We start from the raw sequence: 25,738 nt of genomic DNA, 5'->3' as shown, positions 1-25,738 counted from the left end.
ACCATCGGACACTTATTGTCAGTGTCAGGCATTGTTCTTTGAGCTTTCTCTTACTCGTTTAAGCTTCACAGCACCCTATGAAATAAATGCTATTAATGCCATTTTACAGATGAAGAAACTAAAGTAAGAGAAACCCAGCAAAACCCAGACTCTGGTTTCAGAGTCCTGCTCTTAATACCTATGAGAAAAGCCCCCTGATGATTGTTCTACACTCACTGTCTTCAGTTCCTCACCCCATTTCATTCCTCCACTCCATGTCTCCTGATCACTCAGCAGTCTGGCTTCTGCCTCCATTGTTTCATTGACACCCTTCTCTTTAAGGTCACCAATGATCCTCCTCTCTTTTCCTAAATTCAGTAGATCCTTTTAGTCTTGTCTTTTCTTCTAAACAGTTGTGACAACATATTCTCCTACCCCTCTGGCATATCATTCTCAAATACCTCTGCAAGTCATTCTCTTTATATATACTTTAAATGTCATCACTTCCCAAGGTCCTTTCCTAGGTGCTTTTCTCATATATACCTTTTCCCTGGATAGTTCTCATCTAATTCCATGATTTTGTCGTCTCTATGCTGACTGTCTCCGGCGCAGATCTTCAGCTCCAGACCCCTGTATACAACCAGCCTCTCAGCATTCCCCCACTTGGATGTCCCATAATACTTGAAAATTGACTACTTCCAAAATTTAACTTCTCATCCCTTTTCTACCTTATAACTGTATGGAGAATGTGGAATCGGGCATGGGAACTTAATTAGATCATCTTACTAGCTAATGCAGTTATTTCCCAGAGAGAAGTTTAGGAGCCCATTAGCTTTAGAATCACTAGAGGGCATCTTATACACATGACAGTAGGTTAGTGACATTAAGCTATTATAATTTTCATACTTTTAAAATTATTATTAGGGGTGCCTGGCTGGCTCAGTTGGTGGAGCCTGTGACTCTTGATCTAGGAGTCATGAGTTCAAGCCCCCCCACATTGGGCATAGAGCTTACATTAAAGAAAAAAAGAAAGAATTCCCATTAAAAAAATAATAAAATTATTAAAGTTTACATATGGCAAAATGTTTGTTTAGTGTACAGTTCTGTGAAGGTTTATGCTCGCATAGATTTGTGTGGCTGCCACAAACAAGGTACAGAACAATTTCCCTCGCCCCCCAAATTTTCTAATGTTCACCTCTGTCAAACCCTCTTTCTGTTCCTAACTCATTCCAACCATTGATCTGTTCTTTGTCTTATAGTTCCTTTTTCTAGAATATCATACAAATGGAATCATACAGTATGTAACCTTTTGAGACTGGCTTCTTTTATTTTAGGTCTGAGAATTTGATGCCCTCATCTCCACTATGAGGATAGACTAGCTTGAGAATAATGCTCTTGTGCTAAGAAGGCCTTCTTATGACATAGTATGCCTTATTCCACATTCTTTATCCTAGACTGTTCCTGGGTCTTCTCTAAACAGGTATATTTAATTATGCTATAGTCCTTAAGGGTTACCCGATCCCTTTTTAGGATTTGAAGGTTTTCCGTGTCCTCTCAGACACACACTGTATGTTACACCTTCTCTCAGGGTAAGCAGTTTCTGCAGATAGCTAATCTCAGCTTTGTTCTAAAGGCCAAATTTGTCTCAAATATAGAGAATGTGTAAATAAAGTTTCGTAAGTACAGTAATTACATATATCACTAGCTTTTTTCTAAAATGACGTCCTTCAGGGCTATCTGGGTGGCTCAGTCACTAGAGCATCTGACTCCTGATCTCAACTGAGGTCTTGATCTTAGGGTCATGAGTCCAAGCCCCACATTGGACTCCATGTTGGGTGTGGAGCCTACTTAGAAAATGAATGAATGAATGACCTTCATATTTCTTTGAAAAGTTCCCGGATTCTAGTTTTGCATAATTTGGTGAATTAGTTCCTACTTACCCTATATGTTGTTTTTTTCTTTTTTCTTTTTTTTTTTAAGTTTATTTATCTTTTTGTCATCTCTGCACACAATGTAAGCCTCAAACTCTTGACCCCTAGGTCAAGAGTCACATGTGCAACGCCTGGGTGGCTCAGTCAGTTAAGCGTCTGCCTTCAGCTCTGGTCATGATCTTGGGGTCCTGGGATTGAGCCTCATGTCAGTCTCCCTGCTTAGTGGGGAATCTGCTTACCCCCCACCCTTCCCCCAAGCCTGTGTGTGCACAATCTCTCTCTCAAAAAAAATAAATAAGTAAATGAGTAAATAAATAAATAAAAAGTCTGTTCTGTCTACACATATTCAAATTTTTCTGCCAGTGCTCTGTTTTCAGGAACTTTTTTTTTTTATTTTAAAGATTTTATTTGTTTATTTGAGAGAGAGCAAGCAAGAGCACAGAGTGAGAGGGAAAAGCAGACTCCCTGCTGAGCAGAGAGAGCAAAGATCAGGGCTCAATCCCAGGACCCTGAGATCATGACCTAAACCGAAGGCTCAACCGACTGAGCCACCCAGACGCCCCAGAATTTTTTTTTTTTTTTTAGAATGTACACGTACTCCAAAAACTTAGGAAAACTTTCTACTCTGCTATACTTTTTCTAGCGTGTAAACTCATGGTGTTGATGCCCATTAATCAGATGCCCAAACATTCACTGGACAACTGATTTGGGCACTTACAAAATATTTTGCTTAAATTAGTTCTTTCTGCCACAAATCCCAGATACACATTGGCCGTGAACAAACAATGTGTGCAGGCCTCAAGAAGGAAGGTCTGAAAGTGCTATAAGGGATGGCACGTTGCATCCTCTCTGAAAAAAGCTTAAGACTTCAACAATGCCTTCTCTGAAGAGGAGGAACAATAGCTTGAACAAAAAACAGCCATTTCAAGCTTTCCTGATTATTGAGGCAGCAAACATCCTGACACAAAAATGATTGTATATAAAGTGTGTTGGGTTCCACACATGAGTGCGTCATTGACCTGGAAAGTGGAGTTGTCTGCTTTATGTATTGCTTTGACATACAACACCAAACTCATTTCTAGATAAGAGAAGTTCCTTACTTAAACAGGCAGCAAAATAAAAATTTTCACTTAGAAAAACTACACGGCAGTAATAAATCAAATTTGGAGGAAATTCTGTATTATACCAATGACCTTAACAAAATTGCTGTTCTTTTTCCATATGACATTCCAGATCGTTTCTATTGACTTCAATTTTTTTTTTACATAGTTGCAGTCTATGTAAATATAAATACTGTTTTGTATTTTCCTATTAGCTTAATAGCTTATTATTGAAACATTTTTACATTTGGTCCTCAGAGTTATTTTTAGGAGTTGCTTAACAGTAGCTCCCAATTATTGAGGGCCTGCTGTGTAGCAGGCATCTGCTAAGCATTCTGTTTGTAATCTTCCCAACAGCCATAGGAAGTAAATATTGTTTTCCCCATCTTACAGATCAGAAACAGGCTTAGTGAGGGTGAGTGGCCCAATAACTCTTAGGACTTGGTCAGTCTGACCCTAAATCCTCACTCTTTCCACTCTGCTCCACTATCTAGCGAGAGGGGCAGAGAGAGAAGCAGACTCCCTTCTGAGCAGGGAGCCTGAAGCGGGACTCTATCCCAGGACGCAGACGCTTAGCCAACTGAGCCAGCCAGGCGCCCATGCTCTACTATCTCTAGCATGAGATCCATAGTGTTGCAGTATGTTTATGGGCCATAACTTAACCATTTATTTTCCCTGTTTGACAATAGGTTATTTTTAGCCAAACTATTTCTTTTACCTTTCCCACCCAGGCAACAGTGAATCTATAATTTATCTTTCTTTTTAATAAATATGTTTTCCGTAGTGTGTGTGTGTGTACATATAACATTAAATGAACAATTTTAAGCATCTGTATTTCTGTGTATTATCTTGTTATATATATTTACGTGTAATTGTATTGCCCTTTTCAAATCATGTGTTCACTTGTTTTTCTGTAGTTCTAATAGTTTAGTTATAATTGCTAAGAATCATAGTTTAAGCATTTTTTTTTATTTTTTTAAAGATTTTATTTATTTATTTGACAGAGAGACAGCCAGCAAGAGAGGGAACATAGGCAGGGGGAGTGGGAGAGGAAGAAGCAGGCTCCCAGCGGAGGAGCCCGGTGTGGGGCTTGATCCCAAGACCCTGGGATCACGCCCTGAGCCAAAGGCAGACGCTTAACTGCTGTGCCACCCAGGTGCCCCAGTTTAAGCATTTTAAATGCTACTTAGTTTTTTAATTCCTAATACATTTTGTTATGATTTAAGAATAACCCCTGCAAATTCTTAATTTTTGTTAAACTTTATTATATATATAATATATATTATTATATATAAATTATATGTATAGCATATATTATATATATTATATATAAATTATATAATATAAATTATATATAAATATATAATTATATATTATAAATATATTATGTATAATAAATACGTTTATATTATATATAATTTATATGTGGTTATATATATGAACTATATAAGTTTTTTTTTTTTAAAGATTTTATTTATTTATTCGACAGAGATAGAGACAGCCAGCGAGAGAGGGAACAGAAGCAAGAGGAGTGGGAGAGGAAGAAGCAGGCTCATAGCTGAGGAGCCTGATGTGGGGCTTGATCCCATAACGCCGGGATCACGCCCTGAGCCGGAGGCAGATGCTTAACCGCTGTGCCACCCAGGCGCCCCTGAACTATATAAGTTTTATATATATATATATATATATATATATATAATATATATATATATATATATATAATATATATATATATATATATATATATATAAAGGTTATATAAGTTTATAGCCCTTTAGTCAGACATAGTAAGTTTGACTCCCTTTTTGGAAAAGCAAGAGGGGCAACTGGATGGCTCGGTTAAGTATCCGACTCTTGATTTTGGCTCAGATTGTGATCTCAGGGTCGTGAGATTGAGCCCCACGTCAGGCTCCAGTTCTGCACTGGGTGTGGAGTCTGCTTAAGATTCTCTCTTTCCGGGACGCCTGGGTGGCTCAGTTGGTTGATCATCTGCCTTCGGCTCAGGTCATGATCCCAGGGTCCTGGGATGGAGTCCCGCTTGGGGCTCCCTGCTCAGTGGGGAGCCTGCTTCTCCCTCTCCCCTCTGCCTGTCACACCCCCTGCTTGTGCTCTGTCTCTCACTCTCTCAGTCAAATAAATAAAATCTTAAAAAAGAAAAAAGAAAAAGGTTCTCTTTCCCTTTCCCTCACCCCCACTCATGCCCTCTCTCTAAAAGAAATTTAAAAAAAGACAAGAGTCTTTTTTCCTCTTGACAGAAATCCTCTATTTTGTGCTAAATACTGGGTCCACAGCTAGATTGAGAAGGGATACCAGTTTCTCCAGGCAGTTGACTCGTTAGTAACTATGTTTCTTTGCTGTTCTCAATTTGATTTCTGGGGGCACCTTTTTGTTTTTATAGGTCTGGGACTTGCGCCAAAACAAGCTAACCTACACCATGAGAGGCCATGCAGATTCAGTGACTGGCCTGAGTTTAAGTTCTGAAGGCTCTTATCTCTTGTCCAATGCAATGGACAATACAGGTAACTATGGAAAGGAAAGCTCTCCAAGGGCCCAGACACTGTGGACCGCACGGAAAGCGGGCATTGGGTGCTAGAAATGTGTACTGAGATAAATGTGGACCCAAGGAAAGAGTCGGGGTGGTTCACAGGTTTCTGCCAGGGCAGTTGGGAGAACACATTGTAATAGAAAAAGCTTTAGAAGATATTGTCAAGAAGCCAGGATTCTAGTCCCAGATATGCCATCTAATCGCCAGGCATCTTTGCATATAGCTTTTAAGACCTATTTCAGCTCTGGTATGCTGTGGAGCCAGGCAGTGTACTAGAAATTCTTGGTGATTATTAGTTTGTTGGGATCCATCCAAAGCAGTTCTCGAGCACTGTAGAGAGCACCGGACTTGAATGATGAGTAGAGCCGTTGGTATAGTTGCACTCTTTCTGCCAGTGTGTCCTCCCCGCTCCAAAGCGCTGGTGGGATGGGAAATGCCCCATAAAACATTGCAACATTCTGCATTCACACAAACAGACTCTTCTCTGCTTGTTTTTGAGTTGCCCCGTGGGAGGATGGGTTTACTATAACAAAAAGGAGGGTAGATTATATGCTTAGTATTGGGAGAGCTTAGAGATGCCCCCCCTCTGATGTACAAGTTCATAGGCTTGTCAGAAACTGAAATGCTTTCACTGACATTTTGTAATGAAGACTGCGCCCAGCGCTCAGCAGGAGCCAAATAAGTAGTTCTTGAATGAATGAACACCCTTACTTTCTGGCTGTATTCTCAGCTCCATAGCACTTTCACACCTATCTTCAGTTTCTCTGCCTATCTGAATCCTAGGACTGTTACGTTTATTACACTCAGTTAAAATGACATCACTTGAATTCCACTATTGATATAGCACTTATTAACAACAGCTATAGCCACTGCTTACCATGCGTGTTTATATCCTGATTTTCATGTATTTACCATTGACTAGTTCTAGCATTGTTCACAGTAAGGAAAGATGAGGTTCCCTAAATGGTTATTAAAATAATAAGAATTTTTTGGGGCGCCTGGGTGGCACAGCGGTTAAGCGTCTGCCTTTGGCTCAGGGCGTGATCCCGGCGTTATGGGATCAAGCCCCACATCAGGCTCCTCCGCTATGAGCCTGCTTCTTCCTCTCCCACTCCCCCTGCTTGTGTTCCCTCTCTCGCTGGCTGTCTCTATCTCTGTCAAATAAATAAATAAAATCTTTAAAATAATAATAATAATAATTTTTTGTTATGGCTATATAATAAAATTACAAAATCCTTATTTTTGTCTATTACCTCCACTCTTTTAGAGCCCTATCACATGTATCGTCTTATTTGATCCTTAAAGTATTCTTGTAAAAAAGAAAAAAAACAAGTAGTATTCTCATTTTACGGAGGAGAGCAAAACATAACCTCACTTTTTACCTGATACCACCCATACGTGTAACAGAGCTAGAATGAGAATCAGAGTTCCCTTTTTCTAATTATTAGTACTCAGTATATTTGACCTTGCTCAAGTTTAGACTGTCAGGTGTCCCTATGAGCAAAATTAGTCCTGAGTATTGTGACAGTCCTATAGATTGTCACAATAGTCAGTGGTTTTTAGATTGTCATATTAAGGCTTTGTTAGATGTGGCTTTTTTGGGTTGGCAGAGGAATCATTTGCCAATGTTTAGTTGAAATTAATGTCACACCCAGCTACTTTCTGTTGCAAACCCCCAACAATGCATTTGGCATTTCCCCTTCCTGCCCCCTCCACTTTCCACTGTGTCCTTAGACCCCGTTAATGGAATTTGAATGCATTTTATGTCTTTAGGGCGAAAAAAAAGAGCCTTACCATCTACCTTATAATAAACCGTGTTGGCCTTCGTTCGCCCAGGAAAAACAGCATTTGTCATTGACATGACACTGATTCCAGCTGGATTTTCAGGAGGCCTCTGGCCCATAACTGTTTTGCTCTGTTTATAGTGCGGGTCTGGGATGTCCGGCCATTTGCTCCCAAAGAGAGGTGTGTGAAGATATTTCAAGGAAATGTGCACAACTTTGAGAAGGTGAGTTCTGCATAGAGGAGTTTTACTGTCTATTTTACTGTCTGTTTGAGTCTGTTTGACCCAAAGATACATTTGAGATGGTGCTAAGACCAATATTTATATACATCAAATCATTATGTTGTACACCTAAACTAAAACAACATTCTATGTCACTTATATCTCACTTCGGGGGGGGGTTGCTAAGGATAGAGAGCAGTAGGGGCGCCTGGGTGGCTCAGTTGTTAAGCGTCTGCCTTCGGCTCAGGGCGTGATCCCGGCGTTATGGGATCGAGCCCCACATCAGGCTCTTCTGCTATGAGCCTGCTTCTTCCTCTCCCACTCCCCCTGCTTGTGTTCCCTCTCTCGCTGGCTGTCTCTATCTCTGTCGAATAAATAAAATCTTTAAAAAAAAAAAGAGGGCAGTAGCTCTGCGAAGAAGGGGCTGCATTCCAGTTAACACTCTTCTCCATCAAAATTGTTCTTGCCAGAAATAAAATTAATTGAAGCATAGGGATGAAGACAGTCACATAGGTAGATAGTGATGGGACCCTCTTTTTTTTAAGATTTTAAGATTAATTTAAGATTTCTGACTTCAACAAGATAATCTTATCCTTTTAGTTCCTTAGAAACTTTGACCCTCGAGTCAGTGTTCCATATGGAACCCAGACTTCCTGGCTCTTACCTTCCCAGTGACCAGCTCTTAGGGCCCTGAGAATACATTCCTCTCCTCAGTAAGGACCATGGCCCAAAGTTTGAGAGAAATTTTTTCTGTACTCTCAAGTCCTAGGTCAGCTCTTGATAGCAGCTTCTCCTCCAGATAATTTGTTAATAGAGACGTATGGTTTTCTTTCGAGAGTCTGTTTGATTAAGTTTCACTTTATAAATCAAATCTTAGGGCGCCTGGGTGGCTCAGTCAGTTAAGTGTCTGCCTTTGGCTCAGGTCATGATCCCAGGGTCCTGGGATCGAGTTCTGCATTGGGCTCCCTGCTCTGCAGGGAGTCTGCTTCTCTCTCTGCCCCTCTCCCCACTCTTTCTCTCTCTCTCACTCTCTCTCCCAAATAAATAAAATCTAAAAAAAAATTTTTTTTAATAAATCAAATCTTATTTTTTGTTGAGTTTGGTTTTATTTTTATTTTCCTTCAAAATAAAATTATTAATGAGGATCAAAATAAATGGAGCAAAGGGAGCCTCCATTTTAGGCAGAATAAAATTTTGTTGCCGGGCCTACTCTTAATTTACTGTAAATTAAGCATTTTCTACAGTTGGTTTGTATGTTACATGAAATAAAGTATGGTTCTTATGCCACAGAATAAAGAGAATAAAGGCCACAGAATTTAAAGTCTGAGGGCGCCTGGGTGGCTCAGTGGGTTAAGCGTCCGACTCTTGATTTCGACTCAGATGATGATCTCAGGGTTGTGGGATCAAGCCCTACAGTGGGCCGCGCACTAGGCGTGGAACCTGCTTAAGATGTTCTCTCTCCCTCTTCCCCTTCCTCCCCTCAAAAAAAAAGAAAGACAGAAATTTAAAGTTTTCGTGATTTTATAGTCTAATAAAGAGGGGTTTGATACATTATTGTATTCATTGAATTCCTGCTTATTCATCTTTATAGAATCTTCTGAGATGCTCTTGGTCACCTGATGGAAGCAAGATAGCAGCTGGTTCAGCTGACAGGTAAGGATTACCGGGTGCGAGGGGAAGAATGATGGCTCCGCGGTACCTTGTCGTGTGTAATGCATTAAGTGTCGATAGTGAGCTGGAGCGGACACCGTTATAGCTGTCCTCAGAGAGGAGGCTGGCCGTGTGCAGTGTGCGGGGCTTGAAGATCACATCAGACAAGCACATCATTTCTGCTCCGTGGATACATTTTTGACCTGGAGGTTAAACACTTTCTTCACTTCTGTTGGGTTCCCTTTGCCATCAAAGTAAAATCTAGACTCCTCCCGGCCCCAGTTTCCTTCATCAGATTCTTCTGCTGTGTTTCAGCTCATTCACATACGTGTTGTGTACTCACCTCTCCCACCATTGCCACAGGACTTCACTCACATGGAACTTTCCCTGTCCTAACACCCCTTGTGCCTCCAGGCTTCTCTCTCCTGTCGCCTCTTCTCCATTCTCTAGACTTTTGTATCTCTCTAGAAATCACCTCTGTGTTCTGTCTGTAAACTTTCCCCGGCCCCCTCTCTCCCTTTCCTGCGGGGTAGCACTATCTCTCTACTCTGCACTGTTGTCACACCTTACACATCTAACCTTTACCAGCATTCATTACATTTTACAGTAAGACAAACAGTGGGGCACCCTCACTAAATTTTTTGCTGCCAGAGGTCAGGGAATGAGTCTTAGTCATCTGGAACCCAGAGCGGTATTTGACCTGTTCTGAGCACTTAGTGAATATTACATGAATGAATTCCTAGCTCGAGGATGACAGTCACACCTTAGCCTGCATATCAACTCAGCTGTTGGTAATGGCTGCCCGTGTTCAGGATGGTTCAGAGCAGGGTGTGGGTACAATAGGAAAAGCGCCATGATTGCTAGATGTGGGTTGTGGCAGCATGTGAGCTAGGTATTTTCCAATCCCAAACTGAATTCAGAGACTGTGATACTTTCCTAGTTGTCAGTTTAAACTGGCTCAGCCATTTGCTGATGAATTAGAAAGAGAAGGGAGATGAGGCGCCTGGGTGGCTCAGTCAGCTAAGTGTCCACCTTCTGCTTGGGTCGTGATCCCAGGATTCTGGGATCAAGCCCCGTATCAGGCTCCCTGCTCAGTGGAGAGTCTGCTTCTCCCTCTCCTTCTGCCCCTCCCTTCTGCTCTTGCTCTCTCTCTGTCACGCTGTCTCTCAAATAAATAAATAAAATCTTTAAAAAAAAAAAAGAGAAGGGAGAGAATTCTTCTGTCTGATGTTGCTGCATTCGGTCTGTCTATGGCGACCTGTCCTTGGGAGGGAGTCAGAAGTGGGGATGCAGGTGCCATGCCCACAGGTGCAGAATGGTGAAGAATGATAAGGCACTCTGATGTCAGACTCTGGGTTTAGCTTCCACTGGGAGACGTCCTAACCCTTTTTAGCTTAACCCCATCTTTCTCTCCACTTAGAGAGTTTCCTACTACCCTTCTAAAACAGGCACCATCTTATAAACATGAGGCCTTTCCTGGACTAGCTTGGGCTCTCGGCATGTTTCAGAGTTTTCTCCTCTATTTGGGACCCTAGCACAGCCATAGAGAAACCTCACCTTGGTCTGTTCCCACACCTTGTTGCTTGTGAACAATGCTGAACATATCTGAAGATTCCAGAGTCCACTTTTTTTTTCCCCTGACAATTTGAATGCTGGGATAAAAGGACAAGTAGTAAGGTGTTTTCTGGGGGTCAAGGGTCCAGGTCAAACAGTGCCACATTGATGGTTTACATCCTTGTGGTGTAGAAAGCTGCCTTACGGAGGGAATCTAAGGAATTTTCAGTAGTCAGGTTGCTAAGGAAGGCCTTAAGAAACAGGCCCACAGCCTAAGGTGCATTCTGGAAGAGTAAGAACCGTTCTAAGTGTTTTTACATCATTTTCAGCAGATATCTTTTTTATGTAGTTAAGCTTTCAAATGATATTTGCCTAAGCTTTTCTTCTGAGCAGTTTGTTTCTGCCATTGGCCCTTTCTGACTTTCAGTGTCCTCTTCCCTCTTTCCCTCCCCACTGTTCCTTTAAACCTGACATGTGGGCCTCATGGCTCTGGTCTGGGCACAGGCTGTGTGTCTCCCTGCTGGGGTTGGCGACGTTTCACAGGCCACCTCGCCAATTAGCCCCAAGTCAACAGGCAGCTCTGTTATATAAGGAACCTGGTTCCTGCTGAATGTGGCCGTGCCAAGTAAGGGGAGGACAAGGAACCCCTCTAAATTTAGCATCTAATTGGTGGCCATGGAGAGTGAGGCCTTCAAGTAAACCCTTGGAGATCTGGGGTTCGGCTGGCTTTTATGTGCCTGGGAAATGTATCCTCAGAAAATTGTTTTTCAGCTTGGCCTGGATTTGGCAAGTTTCCCCTCTCTACTTGCAAATCACCTCCCTCCTCATGTTCAAAATCAAAACCCTTCAACAGTTCCCATCCAGGACTGTGGGAAGACTGGTCAGTCTGTCTGCCATGAGTGAGTGAGTCAGCCTATTGTCTTCATGTCCGGCTGTTGTGAGGATGAATGTATTCGTCATCACAACAGCTGTCGTTCTGTGTGCCACATGCTTCGCATCCATCGTCTCACCATACCTCCCAACCAAGCTGCAGGCTCAGTGTGATCTCCAGCATCGCGATTAAGGAGAGAGGAGCTCAAGAGAAGTTACAGACTCGTCTAAGGTTACTTAATGAGTAACTGGGTGCCTGAGACTTGAGCCCGGGTCTTTCGGACTCCTGAGCTCAGACTTTGTTACTCTGCCGTATCATCCTGGGCTGGGTTCGTGAGAGCATTATTTGCGCACAGCAAGAAAGAAGACCATAGGGAGAGCATGAACATCAGAGCCAAGGAGTCTGGAGACAGATGGGCTTCCTGCTTCCCTCCATCTTGCTTGGAAGTTTTATTTCGTTCCTATGGAGTCTAGTCCTTGAGAGCTAAACGGTGCGATAGTCCAAAAGTGTAATGCCGCATCAGCACCAGGCATTTTATAATCACGTACTGGTGACTGTACCCTTTTAGGTGTTGACTTAACAAAACAAATTGCGAATAATGTTTATAACTTGCTTGAAAACCACCAGCCCTTTAAATTTACCAACAGATTGTTTTTGCGTGGTCATATGAAGATCGTGTCTCGTTATTTTACCCTTCAGCCCAAAGTGACCCAAGCAACGTTGACAGTCAAAAGAACTTCTGAGGGGTGAGGGGAAGTAGAAGATGTTTGAGGGTGGTAAGAGAAAGGCGAATCCTGGAATATATTCAGAGTTCTTGTTTTAGTGCTGCCACTGAGCCACTGATGAACTGTTGTCACCTTGGAAGAGTCACTATACCTTAGCTTTCGTATCTGTAAAATGAGTTCAGACTAGCTGGCCTGGTCATGGGATTCCCATGAATTCAGTGCAAGATTGGGTCAAGTATGTATTTGGGTTGTGTTATATCGCAGAAATTTTCTGTCCCTTCTCTGGGCTCTGTGATTTGAAGGCAGTACAAGCTCCAGTGGATCTGCGGCCTAGGCCCCCAGCCCGCCGCGAGTTGGGTTACCTGTGAGACCTCCTGGCTGAGTATCAGGTGCTCTTTGAAGATTTCTGTGTGGGGACCGTAGGAAAAACTGTCTTTCTTCTCCATGTTCTTTCCCATCACAAAAGCTTCTGCTTGAAATACCAGTAATGCTTATAGTTTTAGTTACTCCTGTATCTCTGTTCAGCTACTCAAGGGCAGGGTCCGTCCCTTATTCAGAATCTGTATTTCTAGTTTCTAAATGCCAGAACACGGTTCGGTAAATATGGGGTAAATAAGTAAATCTTTGCTTCCATTTCTCTTAAAAAGCCATGCCTCTACCCTCCCCTCAGCTCTAGGTAGCTTTAGCGTTGCTCCTTATGATACCTTGCAGATTTGTGTACGTGTGGGATACCACAAGCCGGAGGATTTTGTATAAGCTGCCCGGACACGCTGGCTCCATCAATGAAGTGGCTTTCCACCCCGATGAGCCCATCAGTAAGTCTGTCCTGACTTTGGGGAAAGGGAAACTGTGGGAATCTCCCTAAAGGGGCCCTGGAAATACAAAGGCAGAGGTGGGTATCTGTTGTATGTGTTTCCATGTAGTCTTTATGGCTGTTATTGACAGTCTCTTCATGGTTTTAAATGGTGATGGGAAAAACATGTTCCATTTTCTTCTTAATCGCAGAGGGAGACTGGTTAATCTCTTTCTAGTTCTCTTGAGTTTACGTGCTTCAAGTCTGTGTTTCAGTGATGTATTTGGATACATAATATTTCTTAATATTCAGCTATAAATTGCAACTTAACATTTTATTGACTGGCTAATTAAACAGGGGGCCTTGAATTTAAGGAGAGAATGTAACTCTCTCCAGGGCTAACTATAACAACCAGAAACACATTTACAAAATGACTGGCACAGACATTGATTCTTCCCTAGAATGGCTGAGAAGGTCTTTTTCACAGGGTTTGGCTGACATGGGACATCAGGGTTTAGACCCTGATAATGCATTTCCCATAGCACAGGCCACCCTTGTGGTTTCAAGAGGACTTGGATTGAAAAGCCAGGCTACAGTTTCCTGTGACTAGTGTTGAAGACGAGGGGAATTTAAGCTAAATCCAATTGCTCTTTTATACCAAAATTGGCTCTTGACACAAGAGCCCTTGAGCACCAAGTCTCCTTGAGCCTTCATTAGTTCCCGTTATCTTCTCCATTCTCTTCACCTCAGTTCTCTCAGCATCCAGCGACAAGAGACTGTATATGGGGGAGATTCAGTGAAGATACGGAATGGAAGAGCCGACGGCTGCTTGACCCTGAGACCTCAGGCGGCATAAGTGGCATCCAACGGTGCCCAGGCCAGCAGCCTCCCTTTGGATGAAGATCATTCCTAACAAAGAGCAAGGAGGAGGTGGCCGTATTCCAGCAACCACTGGTATCCCATTCCACCAGGATGATTAAGGCAAGCTGATGGTGGCCTCCAAAAACCACCGGCCAGATTTCAGGGACTGTTTGGGTTTTTTCCTCTTTTTTTTTTTTTTTTTTTTCTTTTTTTTAAAAGTAAGATTTCTTCAAAGAGACAGACATGGGTTGGTTTGTAGTTTCCTGTTTCCTGATCCAGACCGAAAACAGGGAATGTGACTGAAATTTATTTGTGGGGATTTTTTTTAATTCAATAACTGGCTTGTATGATATTTTTCTTTCTGTGTTTCTCTGAGTCATTTTGTATTAAAAAACCAAATAGATGCCTTTTTACAAGAGCCATGTGGATTGGATTTATTGCTGTCTTGTCTTTGAACGTTGATCACTATAAATCTGAACTGGGCATGATGTGGCCAGGTGGATACAATCCATTTAAACTTCCAAGATGCTGTTTACAGGGATGTTTAGGGCTTCCCCCCACCCCTTTTCATCTTCTTAGATTTACTCCCATGAAGATCTATTCCCAGAGAATAATTATCCATAAAAATTTCTCTCCTACTAGACACGTAGCAGTCAAGAGGTGATAAAGTCTAAAAGAACCTAGTTTTTGTATACTTTGACATGATCTTTAATGAACAGGATCTGTTTCTACTCTGCCTCCTGCCAAAAGCACTGTTCTGAGCAGCGGTCCCTGCAGTCAGGGTCCCTAAAGTGGGCATTTGATGGGGAGCAGCCTCAGCCAGTAGGAGCGGCCGGCTGGAATGCTGCGGCAAACTTAACTCAGAAGGAAGATGAGCAAGTTGTGGTGTAACTGAACCATGACATCGTCGGGGTCTTTTTCGTGCTTCTGCTTCCTTGTCTGTCTTACCTAAACTGACAGGGACATTAAGAAATGCTATTAGTTGCTTTTTACCCTCAAAACAGGTTACTGTCTCCCTGGATCACTGGATGACTGCGCCCAGCACACACACTGGCACTGACGAATCCCATCTGGCACGGGGACACGGGGTGTGTCTTCTCGGAACCTCCTGTCTCAACCCAGAGGTCTTCACATCTACCCCGTTTGGAACATGTTTGGTTTTATACATTTACCTCCCAAACCCGAATCATTTGTTTATCTCAAGTTGTAAGGGAGAGAGGATAGTTTTAAGTGAGCACACGTCCAAGATTTATTTAAGTCCTTAATGAAGGAACCAACAGGATGGTAAAGCTGTCAAACCAATTACTTTATTAATAGAGTGAATGAAATTTGAATAAAGTGCACTGGAAACAAAGTAATTTATTTTGCCCACCGGAGTTCAGGAAGTCTCACAGGTGATGGGATCATGCTCAGATTGGAACTTAGAGAATGGGTAAGGGCATTGCCAAGTGGACAAAGAACATGTGCATTCCAAGAAACTGCAGGCCCAAGCTTGAAAGCTTAGTGCATTTCCTGAACTAAAAGAATTTCAGCTTGGTCAGAGGGGGGGACAGGAAAGTTGCAGAGTTAAGTTGGAGCCAAATCCTGGTGAGTTTGTCCTTCATGTACAAGATCCTATAGGTTAAGGTTTCCTAAAGTATATTGCACAGGACAGTTTCCCCAATACGTTAGGGACATTGGTATATGAAGAGCCCATGCTCAGATAAGTTTGGGGAAAACTAGGTTAAAGTACAATCAGTTTCTTTACTGCAGAACTGCTCAGAGCCTTTAAAACACAAACTATAGGGCCTCCCGGGTGGCTCTGCCTTCGGCTCAGGTCATGATCCCAGGGTCCTGGAATGGAGTCCCACATCAGGCTCCTTGCTCAGTGGGGAGCCTGCTTCTCCCTCTCCCTCTGCCTGCCGCTCCCCCTGCTTATGCTCTCTCTCACTATCTCTCTCTGTGTCAAATAAATATTTTTTTAAAACATACACAAACTATAGAGGGATCTTCACAGGAAATGGTGACTCAGATTTCCGGCATGAGCAATAATTATACAGAAGGTTATGCCTTTAACCAGAACAGGTTTGGCCAAAAATGGTTTGCAAGCTACTCTTCACACCTGTAGCACTCTCATACGTTACTCCTGAATCCCTCTCAAGCACCAGGCCCCTCCCCACCCCCGTCTCTCTCTTGGCTTAGGGGAGAACAAGACTTGAACCCTAGCACTGCGCTTTCAAAGCCTACCAGTCCCTTGGGAAGTTGGCTGTGACTGGGAGGAACCAAGGCCCTGGAAACTGCAAGGGCTTTCCTCTAACCTCAGCCTCTTTGCCCCTCCCAAGTGCCTTCTTCACAGGCTGGATAGAAGCCATTACCAGGAAATAGCAGCACCATTTAGAATTTGAAGGGAATAGCGGCCCCAGCCTGGGGAATAAAGATTTGAGTATAAAACATCCCCAGAGGGTGCAAATTGTATTCTCACTTTGGGAGAGATAGATTGCTCCCGAATGAGTAATGGCATCTCTGGTTTTCAGTTAATTTCCCTTTATGACTTCCACAGTCTCTAGCACTTAATACCATTGGCACTTAAAGAGCCAAATCTTTTTTTCCCACTGGGTGGTTGAGTCTTGTGGGCTGAGCTCTGAGGGAGGGGGATTTGGACAGGTCAGGAATCTGATCAGAGTTGCTTCTTCACAGCAAAATTCCAGTTATTTGCTTCTCACTAAATAGACCTGGAGTCTGCTGCTGGTTAATATCTCAGGAGTGCGTGGACGGGAAACTGAGGTGCGAGAAAGAGAGCTCTGCAATTTGGGGCTGCAGCCAGTGGAGCCGTAGGGAAAGGCCATTAGGCCATTTGAGTTAGGACAGAATTGCTCTTTCCAAGAGACTTTAGGGCTTGCTCTTTCCAAGAGACTTTAGGGCTTGACAGCTGTGTTCCAGGACAAAAGAAGGGGCCAGACTTAAAAGACAGCCCCTATTCTTGTGGGACTAAATGAAGCCGAGTCTGAGCTTTGAGCCTGCCCTCTGCCCTCTGGTCAATTGTCTCAGTATCCCAGACCCACCCCCTCTGCATCAAGCCCTGAGCTCTCCCAAACTCCCTTTCTTCTAGGCTTCAACTTCTTTTCTTCACTTGCCTCTGACACCCACCTAGACTCTTAGATCTTCTTTAACTTTTATCCTCTAGATCAGTTGTTCTCAACTCAGCAGTTTTGCCCCCCAACGGACATTTGGCAATGTCTGGAGACTTCTGATTGTCACAAGCAGAGGGAGGGATGCTACGTGCGTCTAGTGGCTAGGAGCCAGAATCGCTCGAAGAATTAGGTGCTCCGAAATGTCAGTGATGCTCTTGAGAAACCCTGCTCCAGAACAGTGATTCTCGAAGTGTGCTCTCTGGGACAGCGGCAGCAGTATCACCTGAGACAGAATACGCTAGAAATGCACATTCTAGAGCCCCACCTGAGACCTACTGCACCGGAAATTTAGGGGGAAGGAAGTCTTTGGTGATTTGTTTTTACAAGCCCTGCAAGTGATTCTGATGCAAGCTGGCAAGCCACGGCTCCACAGGCTCAGAGACTTGTAACCTTTCCTAGGAGAGCCACAGAGGCTTCTGTTTACTCGTTAATAGCTGCCCCTAAGTATTTACTTAGCTGTTCTTTCTGGCTTAGGGCTGTACATGCATTATCTCATTTGATTGTCACAAACGGGGCAACAGGTTCAAAGAGAAGAAACACCCAAGATAACCAGCTAGTAGGTAGGAAAGCCAGAATGTGAACCTAGCTGGAGCTCTTACCCCATCACCACAATGTAGTCGTAGTGGCTTTTAACCTTGAATGCACATTAGAATCAGCTGGGGAGTCTTTAAAACTCCAGATACTTAGATCACACCCCAGGCCAGTCAAATCGGAATCTCTGGGGTGAGCATGAGTATTTTTTTAAAGCTTCCGTAGGTGACTGCAATATGAAATCAAGGTTAAGGACATTAGCATGAGCCATGGCTACAGCGTTAGCCAGCAGGGCAGCATAAAGCCACATTGACTTCCCCTGCCACTGCTTGGCTCTCCAGGAAACCTCTGCTATGTGTGAGCTTACATCCACTTCTCCCAAGTCCATGGCTGAGCTAAAACTGCGGATCTTGGCCAGAGAGCAGAGGGAGATCACTGTAATCAGTGATCATCTCTGCCTGCCCACCTGGGGCTTTGTTGAGGGGAAAAAAGACCCGTGACTTCCCGTCAGAACTCCAGGGATATTGGGGTGCTGGGTGGCTCAAATGGTTGGGCGTCTGTCTTTGGCTCGGGTCATGATCCCAGCAGCTTGAGATCAAGCCCCACATTCTTCAGGTTCCCTGCTCAGTGGGGAGCCTGCTTCTTCCTGTACTTCTGCCATTCCCTCCGCCTGTGCTCTCTGGCTCTCTACCTCTCTGTCAAATAAACAAATAAAATCTTAAAAAACAAAACAAAATGAAAAACAGGGATAGCATCCAAAGTTGCTAGAGCTAGAAAGGGCCTTCCAGGTGCTTAGGTCATCGGGTCCGACCTCAGATTACAGGAAGGGAAACTGAGAGCAGATACAGGTTTCCCAAAGTTTTATCCTTGGGAATTTCCCAATGCATATTATCAAGTCGGGTTTTGCTCACTCAGGAAGGAGTTATTTAACACCCCTCTGTGACAGGTGCTGTGCTAGGCTCTGAGAATACAGAAATGACAGAGTCATAGTTCCTTTGGGAGTTCCCAGGGCAGAATGGTGGGGAGAAAAACAAAAGCCAGGGCCTCTCAAACTTTTCCCCTCGAGTGTCTTTACACTCGAGAATGAACTGGGGCAGAAGGAGAGACTTGAAATCGATAAATTTGAAATGTTACCTTAAATCTAAAATGTAAGACCCCCGCACCAACTTATTATTTTGAAAATTTTCGAACAAAAATTGAAAGATTAATATAGTGAATATATGCCCCACCTAGATTCAATAATTCAGTAATCTGTCTCTGTCACACGCACGTGTATACAACTTTCAGTGACTATTGAGAGTACTAGACGTCGTAATTCTTCACTACCAAATATTCCCAAATACTTCAGCCAGCATCTCCTAAGAATTTTCTTCCATAACCACAGTAAAATTACCACACCTATGAAAATTAGCAGCAATTTCGTAATACCATCTAATGATCATATTAAAATTTCTTCCATATCAAAAATTTTATAGGGGCATCTGGGTGGCTCAGTCGATTAAGCTTCTGCCTTCAGCTCAGGTCATGATCCCAGGGTTCTGGGATCGAGTCCCGCATCTGCCTCCCTGCTCCACGGGGAATCTGTTTGTCCCTTCTCTCTGCCCGCCGCTCCCCCTGCTTGTGTTCTCTCTCTCTCTCTGACAAATAAATAAATAAAATCTAAAAAAAAAAAAACAAAAAACAAAAAGCAACTGAATCAGAGCTGCCCACAGATAGCACGATAGAGTTCCTCCCCTCTGGAGCTGTCCCCTAAGCAGAAGCGGGGCGACCATTTCAGAAATGTCTGTGTTGTATCAATTTAGAGGGCTCGAGCGGCTCATAGAATCCCGGGGAGTCTATTACAAAGTACCTGTGAGCAGGTCCTGCCTGCAGAGATTGGGTTCGAGCCGGGCTGGTTCAGGTGCAGGTGTCTGCCCACTAACCCTGGGAGCCACGGGATTAGAGGACCCCTTTCTAGCTCCACTGTTCCGTGATTGTAGATGCCGTTTGCCTCAGACTCTAAGATGGTAATTTTAGGATTCAGTGAATTATTTGTTGTGAAAAGGACGTCTGGGGGAGGCGTGAGAACCCAGCCAGAGATTGGGAATCCTGACAGCCTGGGGTCAGGAGGCCTGAGCTAACCCTGCCCGTCTTCCTATCCCCAGGCCCCCACCCCCCACCCCGACAAGTGCAGCCCCAGCACAGCATCATGGGGCTGATTGGAGGGGCCAGCTGGCCTGAGGGCAGACTTTAACTAGAAGCCCACATGGCCATCAGGGGCTAGCGGAAAGGGAGATCTGCTTTGGCTGTCCACAGAGGCTGTGCTAGGGGTTCTGGACCCCACTGCCCCCAGACCAGGAGACGACCCTTTCTATGAGCTCTTTGGGGTCTTCCGACCTAGACCCTGCCTGTTCACCCTCTTCCTTTTCTCTCAACCATTCCTTCTTAGCAGAGTTTTGTGTGTGTTTTTTTTTTCCTTTTTAGATTTGCTCTAAAACTGAAATTTTGGAGCCAGTTGGTTGGAGAGGAGTGGTGGCAGTAAGGACGCAAGAGGAGGTAAAAAGTATGTGCAGAAGTTAAAGAAAAGAAAGGGTCACAGTTCCTGAAACACACCTTGCTGTTCGACGCTTGTGTGTCTGCATTTCTTTTTCTGCCTGGCAGCCTAAACCTGAGTCCGCAGCACCGTTTCTCTGAAGCTTTCCATCACTACCTAATCGCGAGCAGAGTTAACCTCTCTCTCCACCATTCCGTCCCTGCACCTTGTAGGCGCGCTGCCACTCTATGCACCGCTACTAACTACCTGCTTGTCTGTCCTGCCCGCCCCCGCCTCCCATGACAGGCCCACGAGTCACCAACTCAGGTGCTGTCGGGCCACAGAGGGAAGGCAGATGGGCGAAACCGCTGGGTTTAAGAAGATAAGCAGTGGGGGCGCCTGGCGGGCTCAGTCAGTGGAGCACATGACACTTGATCTCAGGGTTGTTGGTTCGAGCCCCACATTGGGTGTAGAGATTACTTAAAAAAAGGAAGAAGAAGAAGAAGAAGAAGAAGAAGAAGAAGAAGAAGAAGAAGAAGAAAGAGAAGAAGCAGTAGACGATGCCACCCTGTTGGCCAGTGTGCTAACCCCCAAGCCTTTATCCCGAGGATTCCCGGGGGCACCTGTCCTCTTCTCTTGTAACTCCAGAGCTCCTAGCGCAGTGCCCGGTGCAGTCATGGAACTGCCCCGGAGGTCTGGAGACCCAGCTCTCTTAATGTGCTGTGTGACTTAACAGAACTCACACAGCCTCTCTGCCCTTCAGGTTCTCCCCTTCTTTGTCTCTCCCCTCTTCCAAAAAGGCCCCTCGAAGCTCATCTAGGCCAGTAGTCTTCCCACGGTGTCCCTGAGAGACCTCGCATTGAGCTGCTGACCAGGAGGCCTTCACAGGAGGTAAGGACAGACCGACAGAGCAGGCTGCCGATCCTCTTTCCCCCAAACACACCAGAGCCATCCACTTTGGTGCTTTGGAGATGTATGATTTCTTTGGAAGAAAAAGTTCTGTAAAAAAGAAGAGCTTGAAAAAGGCAAGGAACACACAGGAACGCCCCAGGTCAAGTAGTTCTGCCTGGGGGCAAATCTTGATTCTGCCGTGTCCCTGTCGTGGGCAAGTGCTCAAGCCTCTCTGAGCCTCAGTTTCCCCGTCTGGAAAAAGGGGGTGGTGATGATAGCACCTACCTGAAAGGCGTGTTGGGAGCTTACTGAGTTCCTGCGGAGAAATTGCTCAGAACGGTGGCTGGCCCAGAATGCTGAAGAGACATGAGCCATTGCGATATCTACACAATACATTTGGTCTTTGCCCCGCTTCTGAGATCTAAAACTCCTGGAATTTCCTCAGTGATAGGACTGCCTTTTCTTATTCGTGAGACCCCTTGGATCACATCTGCGTTTGTTCTAATGAGGTGACTTCGGATAGGACCCCCAACAGACTCAGGTTGGGGCTGATCAGCAGACAGACCAAGTGATCAGAGGGGAAGCTCAGCGGCTCCCACTCATCTCTGGGAAGACCTGGGTGGCCGAGGGCTGCAGACTGAACTCCCCAAAAGCTCGGGAGCAATGAGATCCAGAGCAGCTTCCGGGCTGGTGCTAGGAAGCTGGTGCACCCCAACCCCACAGGGACAGAAGTGTCCGGGACCCTTCCAGACGTCGCCTTACCTACCTCGACATCTGGCTGTTCATTCGTATTCTTTATAAGAAACCAGTAAAGGTAAATCGAGTACCTTCCTGAGTTCTGTGAGTTGTTCACAAGCGAATTATGGAGCCTGAGGAGGAGGTCCTGGGGACCCCCGAGTTAGAGCTGGTTGGTGAGAAGCAGGGGTGACCAGAGACCGCGCTGGCATCCGCAGTGCAGGCGGGCTCGTGGGACTGACCCTTCAGCTGCGGGGCTGCGCTCCTTCTGGGTCTTCAGGGTCCCAACCAAAGCGAATTGACGGACAATCAGCTGGTGTTGGAGAATTGGGTGGTGTCAGAAAACACCCCAGAGGGGCGCCTGGGTAGCACAGTCGTGAAGCGTCTGCCTTCGGCTCAGGGCGTGATCCCGGCGTTCTGGGATCGAGTCCCACATCGGGCTCCTCCGCTGGGAGTCTGCTTCTTCCTCTCCCACTCCCCCTGCTGTGTTCCCTCTCTCGCTGGCTGTCTCTCTGTCACATAAATAAATAAAATCTTAAAAAAAAAAAAAAAAAAAACCAGAAACTATCACTAGTGAGCACGTTTCGTCCTCGAACATGGAAGGAGGAGAAATTAGTGGGCTTAACATTTCAGTTATCTCACGAGTGACCTTTCTCTGGAATGTTCAGTGTTAACCCTCAGAGGGACTACGGTGGAAGATTCAGACCCCGTGACTTCTTGGTTTAGGGCAGAGGAGGAACTCCTTCCCACCTGGCAGATCTCCTGGCTGCCGCCCCTCCTTCTATGCCTCTCTCCAGGGCTGACCATGACTCTGCCTCCTCCCTCAGGAAGCGTGGGTATGCTCTGAATCATCTCTGTCCTTTATTTCTGAATCCTGCTTCGTTGGCCCCACAGTCTTTCCCTACTCGAGGGGTTAGTCATCCTTCACGCCGGCTATTACCAGCCCCTCCAGACGTCATCCCCGGCTCCTCACCCCGGCGACGTCTTCCAAAGCTGTTTCTGGCTGTTGCTGCAATTAGACCGCCTTCCCCCTGAGAACTCTGGACTTCCAGGGGGTAAAGAGGGCGTGAGGCATGCTGAAGCCTGAAGCCAGGAAGATCATTCATTCACCACATATTTGCTGACTCCTGACACCAGCCAAGCCCTGTGGGATAGAGAGATCATTTACGAGCTGCTATCTGCAGAGAGCTCATAGTCTATTGGGGGAAACCAGCGAAATCAGACAAACGCAGTAAATCCCAGTAAAAGCTCCAATGGGGGTAGCACAGACCACTGCCAGCCCAAAGGTGGGGCACCGCCCGGGTCACAGAGGATCAAGGAAGGCCTCCGAGAGAGGAAGTGACAGTTGAGCTGAGATTTGAAATTTGCAGATCTTCGGGCTACGAATTTAGATGGGACATGCCCTCTAGACGGAATAAAACGTGCGAAGCTTGGAAGATACCATCGTGTGTGTGTGGCTTCATCAGGGCAAGGCTTGGACGCAGTGGAATGACCGGGGGCTAATTCTGCTAAGGTCAGACAGGCCATCCTTTGTTCCATGAGACAAACTTACGAGTACTTCAGCCAGGCCTTGGAACAGGGTGTCCCAGGCGTGATGTGTTCCAGCCGAGAGCCTGGCAAGGGTGGGTGACGGCCCCAGTGGCCCCCACCGCTATTCTAGGGATTAAATGAGATAATATATGTCAAGCACCCGGCTCAGAGTAAGCACTCAATACATGGTGGCTATTACTGTTAATATCACTGAACTGCATTGTTCGAGTCATGGAGGAAGCTGGCAGAGGCTCTATCTGGAAGAGGCCCCAGAGAGGATCTGCGAGAGAACCATTACATCTGGGCCGAGGCTCCGTGGGGCTAGTTCTCATTCTTTTGTGGGAAACAGACTCTTTGAAGAATCTGATGAAAGCCATGGAGCCTCTCCCCAGAAAAAGGCCCATCTGCTCACATGAAGCTTTGCATATTATTTCAGGGACTTCACAGACTCCTGGAAGCCCGTCTCGTCATAGAACCGCGTTGGACACAGCTGTGACTCGCCAAGCATGGCTGAGAAAAGTTCCCATTCTTACCTCCGCTTATTATTCCAAGTGAAATCCTCAGCACACGTAGTTTCAACTCTAGGAATATCCTGTGTGGTTTTAAAATACCCAGCGGCATGCCCAGGAATGGCTGGGGGAGGGGGACCAGGGAGAGGATGGGGCTGGCTTCTGGCTTCAGGGGTACCTGGTCTCCCCAGTCATGCTGTGCTTGGTTTCATGCTCCGCTGGGTCATCATCCTCAGCTTTTTAACAAGAAGCCTTGCATTTTCCTTTTGCAGCGGACCCCAGCAATTATGCTGCCAGTCCCGGGAGAAGAGCGTGGTAACGCACCGGAGTGCTGACTGTGTGAGCAGCATACAAGTGGCGGGGCTGGGACTGGAACCCAAGCTGTTTGGGTCCAGAACCACGGGTCTGAGTCTGCATCACACCGCCCTCTGGGTCAGAAGGGCTAGTTAGAGTGGAGAGGGCGGGCAGAATTGGCAATGTTCTGTTTCTTCTGCCAGAACACTGTTCTCCACCTCTCTGCCTCTCCTTCCCTCCTATTGTCTTCTGGGTATTAACGCCATTTAGTCATGGGGGCCCTTCCTGGTCTCCACACCTGGATTGTGCCTCCTTCTGCTCTCTTTTACCCTTTAGTGTCCTTGAGAGCACTCAGCAGTCTGGCATTATGGATTTACGTGTGTTTTCTCAGTGCTACAGAGACTAGTTCATCCCCTTACTCCCGGGGAAGAGCCTGGCACACAGTAGGAATTTCATAGATTTTAGTGGAAAGTTACCGCTCACAGAATGCTCAGATGGGACAGAGAAGCCCGGAGGATGACACAGGGATTTCCCACCTGAGTGATGTGGACCACCGAGGTGACTATAGGAAGTTAGGAGGGAGGCAGGGAGAATGAAATGGATTTGGCACATGTTTGGAAGTTTGAGTGCTTTTCAGGGTGTCTTGAAGAAAGCAGTCCTTTTTTTTTTTTTTTTTTTAAGATTTTATTTATTTGAGAGAGACAGAGAAAAAGAGAGCACAAGAAAGGGGAGCAGCAGACTTCCAGGAGAGCAAGGAGCCGGATGTGGAACTTGATCCGAGGACCCCGGGATCATGACCTGAGCGGAAGACAGATGTTTAACCGACTGAGCTACCCAAGCTACTGGAGAAAGGCAGTTTTCTGCCTTCTGACTCCCTTTCCACTGCAGTGGGGGTTAGTGGCTGGCCACGGCCCTTTGGGAGGACCTCTGCCTCTGTCATCAGGCATCTCACCCTCATGCCACCGGGAGCTTGTCCGTTCTCTGTACTGGGAAGCTCAGTGGGTTCTGGAACAGCGCTGCAGTGCTCATCTCTGGATCCCGGGTCCCCCAGGGGTGTGTATGCAGTCGGGGCTCAGTAAATGCCAGTAGAAGGAAAGAGGGAAGGATGAACATGTGATCAGACACTCAGGAGGGAGGCTGGAATGAGGAGCAGATCTGGGAACCAGAGTGGAGAGAGGGCCAAGGCCGGAACCCTGGGGCTCTAGAGACAGGGTGGAGGGAGGAGTGCTCCAGCACCCTCAGGAGGCCAGGCGCAGGGCTAAGTGCTTCAGTCACACAACTGCTTTTCACCTTCTTGGCAACTCTGAAGCAGACGTTATTCCCACTTTGCTAAGAAAGCTGAGGCCCAGAGAGGGGACGTGACGCGCCCAAGGTCACACAGCCCGTGAGCCGTGAAGTCCGGGTCTGACCCCGGGCCTTCAGCCCTCAAGCCTGCGCTCTTCCCGTTCACTCCCTATCTCTCCCTCCACCCTCCGCTTCCCTACCCCTTCTCCCCTCCTCTCTGCTCCCGCGGCCGCCCCGCCCCGCCCCTCCCCTCCCTCCCGGTGGCGGC

At 45.7% G+C, this 25,738-nt stretch overlaps 1 protein-coding gene across 1 annotated transcript in view; it reads left to right on the top strand.

Moving 5' to 3' along the window:
* Nucleotides 1-14,432, top strand: part of SNRNP40 (small nuclear ribonucleoprotein U5 subunit 40) — a 34,748-nt gene extending 20,316 nt beyond the window's left edge. The window contains exons 6-10 of the mRNA XM_026516834.4: nt 5,409-5,529; nt 7,481-7,563; nt 9,152-9,213; nt 13,072-13,175; nt 13,904-14,432. Coding sequence (XP_026372619.1) covers nt 5,409-5,529; nt 7,481-7,563; nt 9,152-9,213; nt 13,072-13,175; nt 13,904-13,953 — 420 coding nt within the window. The 3' untranslated portion in view covers nt 13,954-14,432. The remainder of the gene's footprint in view (nt 1-5,408; nt 5,530-7,480; nt 7,564-9,151; nt 9,214-13,071; nt 13,176-13,903) is intronic.
* The last annotated feature ends 11,306 nt before the right edge of the window (nt 14,433-25,738 follow it).

Source organism: Ursus arctos, unplaced genomic scaffold, assembly GCF_023065955.2.
Source record: "Ursus arctos isolate Adak ecotype North America unplaced genomic scaffold, UrsArc2.0 scaffold_32, whole genome shotgun sequence".
Lineage (NCBI taxonomy): Eukaryota > Metazoa > Chordata > Mammalia > Carnivora > Ursidae > Ursus > Ursus arctos.
Note: the sequence above shows the minus strand (reverse complement) of the source record. Positions and strands in the feature narration are given on the sequence as shown.